The sequence below is a fragment of the Mytilus trossulus genome, chromosome 13 (assembly GCF_036588685.1).
Source record: "Mytilus trossulus isolate FHL-02 chromosome 13, PNRI_Mtr1.1.1.hap1, whole genome shotgun sequence".
NCBI lineage: Eukaryota > Metazoa > Mollusca > Bivalvia > Mytilida > Mytilidae > Mytilus > Mytilus trossulus.
Genome location: NC_086385.1, coordinates 50,272,829 through 50,292,523, shown reverse-complemented (window position 1 = coordinate 50,292,523; position 19,695 = coordinate 50,272,829). Strand labels below are relative to the sequence as shown.

General features: G+C 31.8%; 1 protein-coding gene across 3 annotated transcripts in view; it reads right to left on the bottom strand.

Annotated features, from left to right (window-relative positions):
• Window positions 1-19,695, bottom strand: part of LOC134693939 (innexin unc-9-like) — a 132,100-nt gene that overhangs the window by 34,543 nt on the left and 77,862 nt on the right. Inside the window, exon 1 of one of the 3 annotated variants that reach the window (XM_063554901.1) lies at window positions 12,052-12,123. The exons of the other annotated variants lie outside the window; for them this stretch is intronic. Within the exon in view, the coding sequence (XP_063410971.1) occupies window positions 12,052-12,071 (20 nt within the window). The 5' untranslated portion in view covers window positions 12,072-12,123. Of the gene's footprint in view, window positions 1-12,051; window positions 12,124-19,695 lie in introns of those variants that run through there. 3 annotated transcript variants of the gene reach the window in all.

The window sequence follows — 19,695 nt, the reverse complement described above, 5'->3', positions numbered from 1 at the left end:
ATAGCTCATCATGTATAGCTTGGTATCCAAATTGTTCATCCAGTTTTTCTTGGAGTGTGATAAAACAAAAATATAATCATGTTTAACTTATTTGCGCAAATTTAATCAAAAATATTCAAAAAGCAGAAAAAAACGAACACATGTTTGATATAACACGCCTTACAGTTTGACTTGATCTTCTCAGTCTCGGCGAAACTTTTCAAACGATGTTTAACCTCGTGTCAACTCGGCACATTCCGTTTCACCATCTAACGAAGACTGAGAGTAGCGGATTTTCCCGAGAATTGTCGATGGTGTAATTAGGTGCTCCGGAAAAGTAATGTTCAAGTCATATTTTGCACGTCTTGTTGATTCATATAAAAGTTCTAGTATTTCACATATAAGCTTGCAAAATTATCATGTTCCTTCAGCATGATCTACTAGTTGCTATGCACTTTTTTGTGTAATTTCAAAATGACAGGCCATTTAAATATGTCACTGAAAGCTTTGAAATTTTGAAATATTTCATCAAGTGGCGCCGAAGTACTGAAAATATTAAAAAAAAAATTATCTTTTTATCATCAATATTTAAAATTCTATTAAATTTCGTTTGAAGTAAATAAAATGATTATAATTTCAAAAAAATGTTATATATAACCACACATGAACATATTTCAAAGAATATTTGAAGTCTTCATATTTGGTTTTAAGCATATGTTGCTTCTATTTTAGGCTCTTCGTGTGAGATAAACTTTCATGAAGGAAAATATAATAGAAATAGCTGGAAGACTTAAAATTTTATCATTATACTCAGTACTTAAATCTAAGGCAATCAATTTGCTCGTACAAGGAGATGTAAAAATAATATTACAAGGACAAACAATATAACTCTTGTCTACTAAAATAAATAGGCAACTCGGTGAATATCTAAAAACGTCGTTATCAAACAGGTAACAAAACATCCTAAAAAAAGCAAGAATATTTAGAATAGTCACAAAATAACCACTAACGGGATTCTAAATATCAACACAATCTTATTTTTTACGGAATTGTTTTGACTTTACAGCGATCAATAGGAGTACTTGTCGCACTCTAACAGATTGTCATGTGACTGAAACAGTAACGTCATTTCCGCTGTTCTGAATTTATCAAATTTACAATTGTTTCAATTCTCTTTAATCATTATAAAATACTTTGATATTTTACCACAGTATACAATATGTTCAAATAAAGAACGAACTTTAATCTGTGGCTTCAAATTTTCACAATGTTTGCTTTGAATCTTTCTGAAATAGTTCTGAAATAGCAAAGCAAAAAAACAGGGGTACGCGGCAACAGTCTGAAAATATTTCCACAGAGAGCAAGAACAGAATTAAGGAGGAATGCCTTTGCTCTACGAGTGGTAAAAACATGGAATACACTACCCGAAATTATAGTAACATCACCAACCACAAATACATTTAAGAATAGACTAGACAAATACTGGAAGAACCAAACAATGATGTACGAAGACTATAAATCACCAATCACCGGAAGTGGAGAAGATTTAGATATAGAGACTGATGAAGAGGAACTGTAGTTCCTGTATCAGTAAAAGAACCTAAGTAAACCTAAGTAAGTAAATGAAACGAGACACGGTTTGTGATATTTTATAGGAAGCAGCGTATTTTAGAAATCTACTTTAAATTTCAAATGCAACATTCAGATATATAAAGTTGATATGCAATTCTTTTATTTCAATTTAAATGGCGATATCGGATTTCAAAATACAAATATGGCATTTGAAATTGTATTACAATGACGCAAATACGATTTAAACGTTTATGTCGTATCTTTTATAGATTACTAAATCAATTCTATCATATATAGAAATAAGAAGATGTGGTATGGGTGTCAATGAGAAAACTCTACGTCCAAGTCACAATGTATAAAAGTTTAAACAATTATACGTCAAAGTACGAACTTTAACACGGAAACTTGGCTCACACCGAACAGCAAGCTCTAAAGGGCCCGGCTATAACTAGTTTACAAAAATTCAAACAGGAAAGAGCAACGGTCTATTCTAAATAAATCGAGAAATACTTGTGAACCAAATCAACAATTGACAACTACGGAGGAACAGGCTCCTGACTAAAATAGGTGCAAACAAATGGGGCGGATTTAAACGTCCTAACAGGTGCCAACCTTCACCATAATCTGAAACAATAAGGTATCATAGAAAGACACATTAAAATGGCTTTTAAATAGTACAAAATCACGTTTAAAAGGAAAATGTATACAGACAAACAGGAAAAGACATATACTAATTTTAAACTGTAAGTTAAATATACATAGGAAGATGTGGTGTGAGTGCCAATGAGACAACTCTCCATCCAAATAACAATTTAAAAAAAAAAATTATAGGTCAATGTACGGCCTTCAACACCAGAGCCTTAAATTGGCTCACACCGAACAACAAGCTATAAAGGGCCCCAAAATTACAAGTGTTAAACCATTCAAACGGGAAAACCAACGGTCTAATCTATATAAAAAAACGAGAAAGACGATATTTGATTTGGTTATTTGTGTCGATGTGTTGCTGTCTCATTGATCTATACCTTCAATGCTTTAAAGGGGGATAAGAAGATAAGGCTTTGCATTCGAAATCCGTCGTATAAAGTTTGCAAAGTCTTTTTCTATTTATTAAAAAAGATTTTTACGAAGGGTCATGGTTTACTGTATAAGAGGGTTTTACTTTTTAGTAAGAGTCTTCGTTTCTTGACTTTTAACATTGAGGGAAATGTTTCTCTATTATTTTTCGTCGTTATTATCTAACTCTTTATAAAAACGTGCATTATCATTATCCTTGATTATATTTCGCCCTATTTTCTCTATTTTGTCTTTTTCAATATTAAATATGTTTTAGTTTTTCTGTAAACCTCGTTCTGACCCTCTAACTATGCTTTATAATTAATGTCAAATAGGTATAAAGACCAGAAAGTAATTACAGAACAGAAGCACAGATGACAATGGACAATAAAAGGGAACAACTCAGAACCCTAAAATACAAGAGTTTGTCAACTACCAGCATCGAATTTCAAAAACAAAAGATGAAGACAATATTAAAAATTAAAAGAAATGAAAAATGTGTATAACTGTGCAGGTATATAAAAAAAGAAGATGTGGTATGATTGTCAATGAGACTTCTCTGCACAGGAGACCATAATTAAACAGAAATTAACAACTAGAACGCGACTTTATTTTAAAAAAACAATTACATTCCTATCTCCCCATGGTATAAATCTCAACAAAATTAGTTCATTTTGTTCTAGTATATTTGTTTATTTTGACAGTTCAAACTAATATAATATCGACCGACACAGAACTCGATTTCATTTTGTTCTTGCCTGACATCACAAGCAACAAAAGTGATGCAAGACGTGTTTGAGTTATTGAACTATTAGTACAGTGTACCTTTTCAAGTTTCTCAGACATTTTGACAAGGGTAATCAAATTTTGCAAAATTGCCAAGTGAACATCAATTTGACGTCACTATTACAGTTATCTTGTAGACATAATTGATAACCTTATAAGCCTCCTTGTGTTATAATTGCCATTACAAGAATCGGTATGGCTCAAACATTAAAACATTGAATTGGCATTACGAAAGAAAAATATTTGAGACTTTCCGGTTCTTAATTTTTCTCGCAGTTCAGTATTGGTGTTATTTTACTTTGTATACAGGTTGCAGTGACCTCTTTTTTAACATCTAAAATGTAGCCTTTCTATTTCAAGAATTTGGCCTTCTGTGTACGTGTCAAAATACGAGCTAGAATATCCTACCAAACATCTAAAATTCTTTTATACATTGCAATCTACTAAGAATTGTTTTCCCATATATATTTTACTAACATATTCATTTCTCTGTTGGTAATTATTTACTATTCATTTTTGGTGTGATCCCAACAGACCTTTCATGTAAATGAAGTGTAAAACTTGACAGCCATCTTTAGTCATGCGTGAACAAAAATAGAATCTTCATGTACAATTATGGATACGTTGTCATTGATTATTAAGAGTGGATTCTATTTCAATTAACCATATTAACTCCTGTCCTAAACGTGTAAACAAATCGATGACGATTTTAATTATTTATGCAGTTGTCCTTTTGGTAGTCAATGCAAGGACAGCGTAAGCTTCAGAATAACATTGATTACACAACTTGGTCATTGAAAAGTTTTATAATGGTTATCATAGCACCGACCATTTGTAGTAAATGCAAGGACAACTTAAGCTTCAGAATAACACTGATTACACAACTTGGTCATTGAAAAGCTTTATTAGGTTATGATAGCAGCCGCCCAATGGTCGATAAAACAATGATCTTCCGACGCAGAACTATAAAGCGTACCGTTTATTGTAAACGTCTGTTTACATTTTTAATATCATTTTTTAAGGATGCCTCGTAGACATATAAATCAATTTATATAATTTCTCTTTTGATAAGAGTTGTAAACATGAAAATTCAATATACAGACCTTCGAAGTAATTTTTTGTTGTTTTTCAATTTCATTTAACATATCGTTTACATTAGTCATAAAAAAGGGAATACCGAGGGAAGTAATTTGATAATTAAGTAAATGAAAGTTCAAATACAGTAGCATCAACAATGAAATAGACTTTATTATGTACAAATTGAGAAATTTTTCGTGTAAAAATACAGAGTTATAACATGTGTATCCTCATAGGCATAGAACTACAGTAACAGAAAGTACTTTATAAATATTTACGTGCAAAGAAAGCTTTCAAACTAAACACAGATTTAATAACAAAACCCAGACCAATATTCAACTTTCAGTTCTTCATTTCGATTTTTTTTTTAAACGTTTTTTTTTAATATAAATTATGTTCCAATCCGAATAATTCAGGCTCTCCCAGTGATCGTCTCTCTCATTTACAATATATACAACCTTCGTAGAGGGTAGTGTTATATAACGACTGCATTATTAAGGTATATTTTTGTCAGTATCTCAAACCATTGAAAAAAAAGTACCTGCAACCAGTCGCAAAACAAAGAAACAAAAGTTTGGATGACTCTTTGCATCAATAATTTCGATATTCTCGGGACGTATTGATAAAATAAAACAACAATTAACATGAGATCACATGACCTAAATCCAATCTTTTATGACGATTGCAACAATAATAAAATCTTCAGGACAGAAAAAAAGGAAATTGTTCTGCGGATAAGACCCGGATAAGACCAATAAAATCGACAATGTTTTAATTACTGTAAAGTACATCATTTTGTCTGGGACGATATCTTTACTTCTTTTAAATACAGTATTCGAGAGAAAAAAAAATAGAATAACACAAATATAACTCCGAGGAAAATTAAAAACAGAAAGTCCATAACCAAATGGCAAAATCAAGACCTCAAACACATCAAACGAATGGATAACAACTATCAAGAGAGAGTTTGAAAGATATCGCCTTTTCAATGATCCTAATTTTGTTTGTAACATCATGATCAATTTTCAACAGGTGTAACAGGAATTCTACGATCAAGTATTGCCGGTTACTCTCAGATTAAAACAAATTTCTAAAACAACGTATTGTTATACTATCAAACAATCAAATTAGGACATTTTCTAATGTAAGAACTGATTTGTAGAACGATGATGACGGGAGATTTTAACGATCTTGACTAGCTTTACAGCCCTCACACGCATTCGTCTCAACTCGGCCGATTCCGTATCCTCTTCTAAAGAGAGTAGCGGATTCTACCGAGGACTGCCGAATGCCCTCACACGATTACAATGTAACTGTGAAACGATCGTCATGTTTGGCCGTTTTTATTGGTCCAAAGCATCAATAACAAGACATAATCATAAATGGGAACAAAGCCTTTTTTTATCGTTTTAAATGTCTCAAATCAGCCTTTGTAAAGCATTAATGGAACGATGCTCATTTTGGCAGAAATGATAATTTGAAACATCATTTGAATAACTCAATGCTATACAATATCCCTTTTGCGCTGACCCAAACATCAATCAACCATTTGCAATAACGCTAGGTCGAAATTACGCTAAGTATGAGGACGAAGGCTTGAACTGGCTCCTCAATTTATTGTTCAATGAATATACATTTTGTAAAAATAGTTCTATATATAGCGGTGACGTAAAGTTTGAGGACGGAAGTTTTTGGGCTGGTCAGTTCTTCAATTTGTCGCCAAACACATATTGTGTCGTTAGTTCTATAGCGGTGACGTAAAGTTTGAGGACGGAAGTTTTTGGACTGGTCAGTTTTTCAATTTGTCGCCAAACACATATTGTGTCGTTAGATCTATAGCGGTGACGTATGTAAATTAACCAGTAAGAAAAGAGTGTCAACGACAGATGTTTTAGGTTCAGTTTAAATGGCACGTTGGCAGATAATTACGTTAATTAAAAGACATTCTAACAGAAATCAATGAACAATGGCCAATAAATTGATGCCTCTGTTGATAATAAAAGGCTAGCTTCAAAATAAAAAAATCTATTAACATTGTAACTTCAAAAGGCAGAACAAAGGGTTTTTATTAAATCGGATAAAATTTCATTGGTTAATTAAAAAACACATCAAATGGTTATTATATTGTTACAAGAAGTAATGGTCAATATTCGTTTTATGACATATATTAGTTACTTTTGAATCTATGATTAAAATTTGTTCATAAAAAAATTGTTCATAGTCAAATACTAAAAATTGATGCACAATTTAATATCGATACACTAATTGTATCTAAATTTTAATGCATTTGAAACGGAATTAGAGCATATCTGACAATTATTTAAACTGCAATATACACGTTTGCTTGCAATGATTCAGGCGATCAATCGTCGGATTGATGTCATGAAATTTATAACGTTATCCAATGAAAATTCACAGTAAAAAGCAGTAAGTTTTAAAAAATAGGAATCCCGAAATTTAAAATCCCAAATCATTAAAAAATATTTAACCACAAAGATTACTTTATTTTGTTTATTCTATTTCAATTTGTATCTCCCAAATGAATTCATTGAATCAAAAATCTGTTAATTCATTTTTGTTCTTCTATTAAAATTTCAAAGAAAAATATATAATATGCTTAATAAAATATATGTTTCCCCGGATTCTCCGTGAATACAATGTATCTTAAAGGAAGAAAAGGAAATTGGGTATACGTCAGTGAGACAGCAACTGAACGACAAAAACAACTTTATTTATCAGATATCGACTCTTACCCGTCCGGTAAAAAGTAATCCATTAAAGGGGCTTGCAAATCGCCCATTGGTATTTCATGACCAGAAGGGTGGGAAGGATCGGACCCGCCACCACCTCCCGCTCCCTCCTGATGGCGACGCTCGTTGTGACGGTGATGGTGGTGGTGTCGACCCCCACCCCCTCCGCCTCCTTTTTTTCCAGGCATCACTATTTAGTATTAATCCAACTTCTAGACTTACATTTGTTATGGAGATTTCAGAATTTGTAGATCTTGGAAGTAATCCTAAATGCAAACATCCGATTCTCTAGAACTAAAAACCAGACAGTTGTCCCTGAATTTATTTCACGTTTTCATAATACAGATCTTAATCCTTTCTAAATGTAAATTGTTACATTTACACTTTGAAATATAACTGCAAAATCTTTGGTAAGAAAATAATTCCGGTAAATGTGTGTAAAAACATTCATGACTTGGCTTCGTTGAATATATGCCCATACAGATCAAAATGAGAGTCTTTATCCAGTAAAACACTTTCCAGACGCCGTTCCTATTTCTCTTACAAAACTGGGTTACACTGTTTTCGTTTAAGATATGCCCAAGTTAATAGTTGAAAACAGATCCAGTACAAATAGTTACTTTCAGAAAGACGTTCGGGTGAGGACATGTGCAAGACCTCAAGAAGAAGATCTTATATGGACGTCAAAAATGCATAAATAATTGATACATTTATCATCACCCAAGGGAGCGCTCATTTTATTCAATTATTTGTAACCCCTTGGTACATTTTACTAAAGAATATCTCCCCACTATGTATAAGAGATCAATTGGCGATGATAAACAAAGAGTTATGAATTATATAATGAATAAGCAATAATTATTGTGCATATAAGGTGGAAATTTTCTTTATATTGTTTCAGTAAACGCCGCCATCCCCGCGCGTATTCTTAAATGAGCACCTATAGAACCATCTTACTCTCTTAGGCAACTTATAAATTTATTACTGCTTAATTGCCGCTAATGATAATTATGTGTTTGTTTGATAAAAATGCAGATGTCCTCAAAGGGACAACGCCAGTGAAATTAGTCCAAATTTGCACATTCGGGAATTCTCTAGGGTTATTACCTTTACGAATGTCGCGTTAATTCGTGAATACATTCTCGTCATCAAATTACATGTACAAATCTAATGCACGAATATTTCGTCCTATGAAAACTGATAGTCACTACTAGGCCTCATCTTAAATCTGAAGCGGTAAGTTCACAGTAATTTAAGTTAAAAAAAAATGCTACATCGTAAAGCTTCTCAGTTTTGTAGACAGAAAATGGTTAATAAGAATTAATGTAAAAAGGTTTTAACTTTTTTTAAATTTGTAACAAACTACATGTTTTGCTAGTACCATTTATTATCTTTATGTTTACTTAGCTTTTGATAAAGATTTTGAGACTAAATCCGTGTTCACTTTTCGTTTGTTTAAAAAAATATATATAGTAACAATTCTCGTTTTCAATGCAACCATGACTTGTTACATTGTACAATCATATAAAACCAAGAACAAATACATGGTGTATACTTGAATTTACGGTTAATCTTAGCAATATCAAAATTGTGGCTAAAAATCTCGCTTAAACTAAGAACATTAATGTTTTCAAAAGTAATCATGGCAACAAACTTTTATATTTTAGACAAAAGTATTATTTTTTGTTTTCTTGTAAAATATCCGTTCATGGTTAACTTGTATAGTGTTTATATTGACACGTATTGTTAAACATAAAACTCTATTAATCAAATTAACATTCACTGAATTATAAATATAGGGAAAACGGTAGTATTACATTTTCCCAGCATTAGTAAAGGAAGTCAAATTAGGAGCGCTGTGATTGGATGTAAGGGTAAAATATATTTTTTATTTATCTATGAATAACTGCAGTTTGTATATTTTCAATATAAATTTTGAAACCTATTGAAATATTTTGCAGAGAATTATTCGAAAAGACTTGCAAAATTTCATAAATATGGAACAAAATGACGGTGGGCATGGATAACACAAACAAGCTGCGTTGGAAGTTGGCCATGATACTATTTGGCTTTAATTTTCAAAACAGAATAATAAAGTACTAACACAACATATAAATGTTTTATCCAGGTCTTTATCTTAAAAAGTGGTAAATTTAGAAAATGTTAATATTGTCGCTTATGGCAGAATAAATAGTACAGTTTTCCCTTTAGAATCACTCTAGTTATAATAAGCAAACCATATGTTATTGATAAGGAATCTAGGTTTCCGTATACATTTGTATGCCCACCAATTCAAAAATATCTTAAAACTTTAACCCTTAGAGTCAAGATAATTAAAAAAATAAACAGAAATAAAACGCTAACAATTGCATTGGTTTAAAATAAAATCTTATGTTTTTCTTTTTTCGAAATAAAAACAAAATGAGACTCTAACCGTTTTCCGAGACACCAGACTATTATAGATATATTTTCTTTATAGGAATATTTTTCATCAAAACCCATGAGAACACAATGTAGAGTAAATGCACATTAAGCGATAATCTAAAATAACAACCTAATTTGGTTTAGCCTTCCGATAGTTAATGCTTTGATCAATGGCTGACAAATACATGAGTAAAGAGAAAACTAATCACATCACACGTTCTTTGTAGCCTCATGATCGATAATCTCCGAGGGGGTACGAATGGAAAACAAACAGTCTGATAATCAAGCTTTATTAAATACTTATGTTTTAGACTAATAAAAATTACACTTCAAAAACATTTTATGGGAGAAATAATTGGTACTGGTGGGACAAACTTTTTTGTTGTTATAATAACTACAAATAATCAAAACCTGTACTCATACCGGAAGTGAGCTAAGAGATTACTGATGGCAGCCGATCGATATACAATTACTGTAGCAGTTTATGAATAAATTGTAGATTGCATATTGCTTCAAAAGAATTAAAACGGTCTTATATGTGTGATTAACGATTCATTCCAATTCATAATGTTCCAAGTGATTTGAATCAACGCGATAATAACATCAGAAATGTTCCGAGTGATTTCATTTAGCGCAATAATAACATCAAATGGACAATAGACACATCTTATATGTTGAGAGAAAATCCATTTATGTAGGTTGAATTAGGGAAATTTGATACAATCCTTTGAATTTCCCACATTCAAATGAACATAACAAGTGGAAGAGAGCTTTAAGTCATAAAACGTAAAGAAGAAGGTGAAGTTCGATGGAGGAAAGAACTGATTTGAAATGTAGTCAATATGTTGTACAGTCATATCAATGGAGATATATTTTTTAATCTCACATATCTGATATAAAAGAAAACAAGGAAAAGAAAAAAATTAATGACTCTTTTGACATGTTTATACAATAATGTAGATATACGAAGATGTAATATGAGTGCCACTGAAACAACTCTCCATCCAAGTCACAATTTAAGAGGACTTCAACTAGAAGCTTCGGTTCACACCGTACGTGTACATCAACATATAAAGAACCCCCAAAATGTCTAGTGTTAAACCATGCAAACGAGAAAATTTACCCAGTCTACCTTTTTAAGAAAAACAAAAGAACGCATGATATTGATACCTTGCACAACTATCTCCATTTATTTAGTTTGTTCTCATATACATGTAATCTTTTCATGTAATTGAACTACTTACAATTTGGGTAGAAATAAGACAACCATTCAAAACTGTCATAATGACGTGACTATAAGCAACTATTTGTTATCGTACGATCTTCAACAGTGAGCAATATGAATTCCGTTTATTCAGGCCTTAAAATGTTGGTATTGCACAGTATGAACAAAGAAAGGATAAAAATATACAAAGCATAATACCAAGTCGGAGTGGGACAACAAAATGCATTAAGGTTATCTCAAGACTCTTTGTATAACTACCATTCAAAAAGTATATTGATATACCATATAGAGCCTTATAATTGTTTTTTTGATTATGTGATTTCTTGTTGTAGTTCCAGAGTTCAAATGACAAAGCTCAAGGCAATTATTATAATTATAGGTCATCGTCAGGCCTTCAACAATATGTAAAGCCCATACCGAATTCGCCTTTTCAGAATCTAAAAGACTATGGGTAATTTCATTGCTCGTACACCAAAATGAAAACAACGTCAGATCATTAGTTGAATTTCCATTGTTTTAGAACGGTTTAAACCCATCACCAAGCTTTTGTGTTCGCTTTTGAAAATATTACCCAGAATGCATTAGATTCAGAAACGGCGAAATTTAATGAAATGTCTCCATCATACTTGTTTGTTTATTTTGATGAAAGAGAAAACCTTCATAAAAGTAATAAGAAGCTGTAACACAACTACATGTATCTGTTTTAATTTTCAGAGTATAAATATGAAAATAGAATAGTGGGGTGTACATATATGAAGATAGCTACAAAAAGGGTAGGATACAAACAATACAATTCGCAGTCATCATAGTATTATCATGAATTTTTGGACAACCTATTTGTGGTAGTTTTTTCCTACATGCTTATTTTGGAGATTTGCCTTGCCTTCCTAAAAGTTTCCTTAAACCTGTCTACATGTCGTATAAAAACGTTAAGGTAGCAGATTCTACTGCAAATCGTGCAACATGATCCTTACTCTAAAATAATATACAAAAGTTACATTTACCAAATTGTAAATTACATAACTGTCTAGAGGAAATTGATACCTTATTTCACACGATGCATTCGAAGCATCTGTACATATCTTTACTATAGGGATAATGCAAATACACGATCTTCAATTACTCTTCAATGAAGAGAAGAAAAAAACATAGCTCTTCATTGTGAAGGTTAAAAATTCTTACCTGCCAAGCGATGAATGCATTATTTCATTTGCCTAAACTAATAGCCATTACAGGTCGAAAACCTGAATCGTTGGGGAATTGCATAAAACCAGTTGGAATTATTTAAAGAACGACACATTTAAAAGGAAATCAATTCTTATAACAATGACATTTTAGTATCATTTAAACACCATTGATTGTTTTCAATTTAAATAACGACGATGAAAGAATTCACTTTTTTTAGTATACTAATCAAACAATTGCCACTTAAGCAATAATTGAACAAGCTTATATGAATTAAATATAGAATAGGGATACATGTTTGAATTACGGTTTAAAATGGTTTGGGCACATCTGTGTCTTCTCCCACAATGCAAGGGGATGAGTTATACATAGAGTCTACATCCATTCATCTTGTTTATCGTTTAGGTACAAATGTATATGAGCAATACCGTGAGACATTTTTAACAGATTGCGCAACAATCTTTAAGCAATGCATTGGCTATGAAAAAGTCTGAGAAGTATCAACATATGCATTACACGCCCAATTATTGGTCACATATTTGGAAAGTACAACTGCTCACGTATACCTTATCTATTTTTGTTTAATCTATTTTAAGGCCTGGATGGAAAATTATATAAATTTTATGTTTTTTATATAATTCCCAGGGATTGCCATTTGCTCAAGTAAGTTCTTCAAGAACTCTTCTTGCTACAGGATACACCAAATCCGTGTAATTAGCAATAAATGTTTGAATCTTTATAAAATTCATTCATTAGGAGGAAATATTGAATAACTTTTATTTTAACGGTAAGATTTATCAAACCAAATTTTTAATGGAACTGTATAATTTCCGGAACCAAGTCTCAATAGAACCGTAAGATTTCCGTAACTCAGTCTCAATGGGGAATATTTAGATGAATAGAGATAAAATATAATAACACAGAATCAATCAAGTGATTAATAAAAAGTCGATTTGTAAATACAGGTGTACAAACTTCAATCAAGTCTTTATTTCGATGTCATGGTAACCTAGGTTGCTTTCAGCATGCGACAGTTTCCTGATAATAATGTGTTATCCAATAGAACAATACAAGCATGGTATTCAAAACGTAGAAATCTTTATCTTGTACTTTTATAGATTTATGAGTTGAATAATATTGATAGATATAATAGGGGAAATGAACTACACTTGAGAATAACAAAAATATATATATCTAAAACGAAAAAAGACGGAATGCTTCGTGAAAAGAGAGACTGAAACTCACTTTCGAGTTTACCTACTGTAGGTTTAAGATGCAGTAATAACTGTTGTGAGGTTAAAACTATCACCTCGTTCTCAATATCGAAAAAGACCCAAAAGAAATGAAAATTCATGTAAGTGAATTATACATAAAACACTTCTAGTGTTGGATTCTTAGCTGCTTCGGTTATTCTTTGTGTTTTCGAAATCTTGGTTGAAATTTAAGCATTTTTCGTGAATTATTGTGTGTTTCAATTTCATGTGTTCCAAAAAGTGAAGCAATGTATGTGCTAAATAACAAACAACTGTGTGTTAAGGGTATGAGATTCAAGATTACATGCATCAGATTTTAGCAAAATTTTGTTGTTGTATACTAGTAAGTAAAAAAGCATACATAAAAACTTCCCTTCCTCAGAAAATACTATTTCTCTAACAATAACTTAGTGCTCGATCCTATATACTATATTGTGTGGGTGAAAACCAAATGATTCATGTTGAAATGTATGTTTCAGTTACTTGTCTGTAATTCTTTTGACTTAATATAAGGATATGTTTGTACATTAAATTATTATTTGTCGCCGAAAACTAATTTACGGAGAACAAAACGTCACTATTGATAAAATGTAATTAAATCGTTATGTTGTCATCTATCAAGTAGCCCGCCATTATCGCGGACGCGAACGATGATCTATATCATTCCCGCGTTTATATTAAGCAACATAACAATTGTCTGTCAATAAATTGGACCGTCTGATAAAGGACGATTTAATTTCTGATACAAAATTGGACATGGATTGATTATTCCGGTCTAGCTGATTAATCTGACCTCTAGAATCAGTTGTTACGCTCACAGATGACGTAAGAATAAAATGTTGGGGAAGTATTGTAAAAATGGCGTTTTTTAAAGTACAAAGAAAGAGAGAATTTCCAAGTTAAATACGGTAATTGACAGAATACATTTTAAATGGCATGAGTTTGTTTTTTTTTAATTAAAATTGAACTAAAGGTACCCTTCAGAATGTTCGTTTCCTGTGGTAAATGGAAATGGCTGTTTGATACACAACGCTCTACAGTGAATCCTGTATAAACGTTAGCACCTCTTCTGGACTTCAGATTTGGGTTGGATTTCACAGGTTTTTTGGTTAAATCATGTTCACAACAGTTACATATAACTTTTGATAGAACTTTAGAACATGTTTGGTTGAGACAGGTTATCGGTTTATGAAATATTCGGTTGAGACAGTTTTCACTGTATGTATGTGCTTCATGTAAATGTACTTTCTGTCCATTGAAAAATAAAATTCACAGAATAAGATTGAACTTCATTTTCTACATTTTACAGGGTAATGGAACTGTCTGAATCAATTGAACTTCTACATTTTATAACACAATTAAAGAGAACAATGTCTTTAAACCACCTACGTAACCGATGAAATGATATCGACCATAAAATCGACTTCATTAAAGTAAATAAAACTTCAGTGTTTTTTAAATGTATGATCTTATAATGACGTCTTAACTTCGATTTCCGATTCTTCTTTTGGCATAAGTGGTTTGGTTCTTCAACCTGTTCCTTTAAATTATGTATACCGGAAGAGAAAAACTATTGTTTATATTGTTTAGTTATACGGGGAAGTCGTATTCTTGGATCAAATTTTCCTTTATCATTCATTTACAATTTTATATATATCAGACTTGATCCTTGGTTTTTTCTTACGTATATTGTTTCCAGACAAAGTAAAAACAGGCTATACAATGGCAAAAAACTAAAACGACGAAACAATTCACAATAAAAACAAACAACCACAAAGAAAACTTAATACTGAACATCAAAAAAAAGTGGGTCTCATTGGGGTCTAAGCGTGACGCGGGATTGCTGATTATTTGTAAGCGTGACACGTGAAAGTCAAATTTATATGTCGTGAAAAAGGGAAATGGGGTCTAGCGGGACCCGGGAAGTGACAAAAAAATGAGAATTGCTTACGTACATAGTGTAATCCGGATACGGGAATCTGACAAAACAGTAAACGGGATCTGGGATCGGAACACCCCCCCCCCCCCCCCCCAAAGAGACCCCCTAGAAACCTGGTTAGGACTCAGGTGTTTAGTTATTTCAGTGCAACAGCACTATTCCAGCGTAGTTTTTTTTATAAGATCACCTTTATCAAACTACATCTGTCCTCTAACGTGGAATTTTGATTATTGTTTATATACTACAAGTGTTAAGACCCAGAGAGGGCAATTTGTTTAAATTATGAAATAAATATATAAAAGAAAACATGTAATTTTTGCCATTGCAGATGGCTAAATATTATAAACATTTTGTACAATTATAAAGCTATCCTCGTTAGCATGTTTAAATTACTGTTATCAAAGAAATAAACAATTTGATTTACTGAGAAACATTATAGGGTTTTATCCAAAATTTAGAACAGCAGATTATTTTCTTAGAAATTATTGTAATTTAACGTGATTACAAAAGAAAACAGAAGTCACTTAGACATGAAATGATTTGGTTTCTTGGAATACAAAGCTAATCCGTTGTATTTAATTTTTTAGATTTTCAAGGCTAAACTCATGATTGAACGTAATGACAATGGTGCATGGTGTATTTAGGCCTTAGTTTCATTTCTATACTTTCTACTTCTTATTACTCCTTAAGAGATATTTGAATTCGTCTCTTTCGAATCTAAAGGACTATGGGTAATCTCATTGTTCATACAAACAAAATGAAAATAACGTTACATCTTTAGTTAAATTTCAATTGTTACGTTCATATTAAAACAATCACAATATTTTAGATTATTAGAGAATTTGTTTTTTCTGAAACAGCGAATAGGATCGCACCAAAAGGAGCCAATAAGTGTTCATATTTTGGATATTATTTGCCTCGAATGACGGCACTTAAAACGTCGAAAGAGCCTATATAGAAGACGATCACTTTCCCGCCCTTATACCTTTGGAACTCCTCGGTCAAGAACTCAGTTTTATCAATGTATTCGCCATTCAAGGTTATATTCAATCAATCGATTGACTAATTTAATGTTAAATAAAGATCTTCCAGTTCATATTTCAAAACCATCGAAAGCACGCTGGTTTTCTTTATAAAAATGAAATATAACCATGATTATATATGTATATGGTAAATCTTTCTGAAGGTTTCCTGCTTTTAATCAAGACATTACATTTCGTCACAGCAGAAGTTAAACCATTAATGGTGAACTAATTCACATTCGAAGACCATTAAAATGTTAATTATAAATCTATCAATTTCCCCGGAAACTTGTAAATGAAGTTCTATAGTGAATTAAAGCTGGAATTGATTTCTCGATAAGAATTTTGTGTTCTATAAGTACCATTTGAAAATGCCCTATTAGGACCATTCGGAAATGCTTTATTCAGAAGTAACTGTAACATAAATAGACAATTGTTTTGAAATTGTGTCGTGCATTGCGTCATCCCAGGGGACCTTTATGTACTAAGTTATACTACTTTTAAATAGCCAACACTGAATATACAAGAACAAATTATCACTGGACGTTATTCAAACAAAATTCAAATACCAAGCATATTCGCTATTAGGTAAAATGTGAATGAAATTTTTATTTTTTTATTTTTCTGTAGTAACATATTTTATAATTAGTTTATTAAACGTTGGACCAACTATCGAATATTTTGAAATCAGATCCAAAAAATTGTTAATACAATTATTTTTTGTTTATTTTTTATTCTACCTTTATTATTCTTCGGTAAACAAAAATCATTATGCTATTTGTTTTGTGTGGTCTCACAACAACTTGGTGGATACCTTTGAACGTATTTGCATGCGGTTTTAACAAACATCAGAAGATACCATTAAAACGCATTAGCCCAAGAGAGTCAAAGTACAATCCTGCCAGAACCGGAAAATACAAATCTAGAAAGCACTAAATAAAAATCAAAAACACTGAGCAGCACAAACCCGTTAAAAAGCTAGGATGATCTTTGGTGCTCCATGAGGGAAAGTAGATCTTGCTTAAATATTTTAATCATTGATACTGTTTTAAGGTGGTACCTAACACTAAAGGGAGATAACTCTTTAAAATCAGCTAAACGTTTTAATTACGTTGTGTTGTTAAGGGAATATTAAGCTTCTCAATGATCAAAATAAGTCTTTTTCAAACTGCTCTATAACCAGTGTAATTTTTCTGATAAAACGGTTGGTTCAAAATTTTTGAAATTTTTATATTTTTGTCAAAGGATCAAAGTAAATACTTTGACAAAATTTTATGAAAATTAAACGAGCCAAATTAATTTTAGCTAAGGTGTTGGGTACCACCTTAATTTGAAACAAACTTAAGACAATAGGTCAATATACGCAGCTGACTAGATTTAACGCTGACGTAAGATTCTAAAATTGGCTACTAATTTGAAAGTTATCCGCCTTCAACATAGTTCACAAATTGTGGCGGTATTACCTATGAGATACGTTTTATGTACCATAGTGTTTCATTAATAAGTTCATTTATCACTTCGCTGTCATGCGGTAGACCGGGACTATATTGGCGGAATACACTAGAGTATAGCTGTCCGCGATATGATTAATTAAGTTAACTTAATAAGACGTATGCAGCTTGGTGTATTGTTCTCTTTGTATAGAATGCAGAAAGTTACTTATTAGCTAAAACTCTTCTTCACATAATTAAAGTCTGAACATTGTTTTCTTTGTTTTTGCTATTTCTGTGTAAGAATTATATGCAATCATGTTATATTGCAAATTCTTTCCTTATTTCTTGCAAACTGCATTGATTCCAAAAAATCACAAACTAACAAAATTTAGAATGGAAATGGGGAATAAGTCAAAAAGACAACAACCCGATCATAGAAAAAACAACAGCAGAAGGTCACCAACAGGTTGTCGATGTAGCGAGAAATTCCCGCACCCGGAGGCGTTCTTCAGCTTAAGTCTTTACCAAAATTAGTGACGAAGTTTCATTAATACATGGTGTTTGAATGATTCACTTTAGAATTCTGATTCTCTATACTTCTATATTTGCTCATATGGCCATAACGGCGAAAATAGTAGTTGTAAGGAAAATGATATCAGCGCCTGTTTGATCCTCTTTGTTCATCATACAGGTACAAAGCTTTTCAAGAATTTTAGTATTATTGTCATGTTAAGTTTCTTTTGTCCAGTCAGGAGCCTCTGGATTTTGCTAGTCTTGTATGATTTTAATCTTAGTTCCTGTTTATGTTTTGGATTTTAATATGTCGCCCCTTTTCAATAAACTAATATATATCATTGTTTATAGTGGCCAGTTGAAGCACGCCTCCGTGTGCGGAATTTTCTCCTTGTGTTGAAGATCCATTGGTGGCTGTTAGACTATTTCTGCTCTTTGGTCGGATTGTTGTCTCATTGACATATTGCTAATTTCTCTTTTCAGTTTGAGTACTAACATACCCTTTCCTCAAAAAATATATTAGGGTTAAACAACAATGGGCTATATATATGAACGACTAATTTAAAACTCTGTGAAAATCTTATAATGGGAGAACAACTTTTGGTTTTAAGTCAATAATGAATGTCAACAGCACAGTCTACTTTAAACTTCAATTTTAACTCTCGTGTATATAGACAATGGTATCACTTAACCCAATTAAACACACTATATGCTATTGGAAAGGAAATAATCTAATTATCTACAGACAAAAACAATTTGAATGAGTTCAAAGCTTTAAAACGTTCAATGACTAGTATCATACAAGAAAAGTACTTTTTTAATACAATTGCTTTTGTTTGTGCAATTTTTCATAGCTCTGTAACAGAGAGGATAAAGATATAAAAGGGACATTCTAACTAATTTTAACTTTCCTGTTTTGATATTTTTCCAAGAATGCAATGGATAATTTTAAAATGGATAAAAACACCGAACCTTAAGTTAGATGGTATACACCACACAATTGATTTTGAATATGGATAATCGTTTGTCAGTAAAAATATTGATCTCAATCATTATCACCAGAAGTTACAGTAACTTTTTGTATTTGTAACGTTATCTTAATAGTGCACGCTTGCATTTCTTTTTATCAACTATAAAGTCTGGAGCAAGTAGTAATTTTGTAATATTCGGAGTCAAAGACGGTTTGTATCGAGTAAATATTTCACTTAGCAATTATGCTGTACGAGATTCGATATGTTTTAGTAGAAGGCATTGATTTGTAATCCAAAAAGAAGAACATTGTAAACAAAATAAGGCGAAGAATTATTGCACTTTGTCTGAAATAAACGTTTCACTGACGGATTTAGATGTAGTTTTATACTACTATGACATAAACGGCTATAATAGCACCATTATCAAACGATTTTTACCAATTTAGTCTGACGTAGGTGATTTATTTTCATTTGAGAGGCGCTGCTTTTAGTTTATTTCTTGAATGGCAA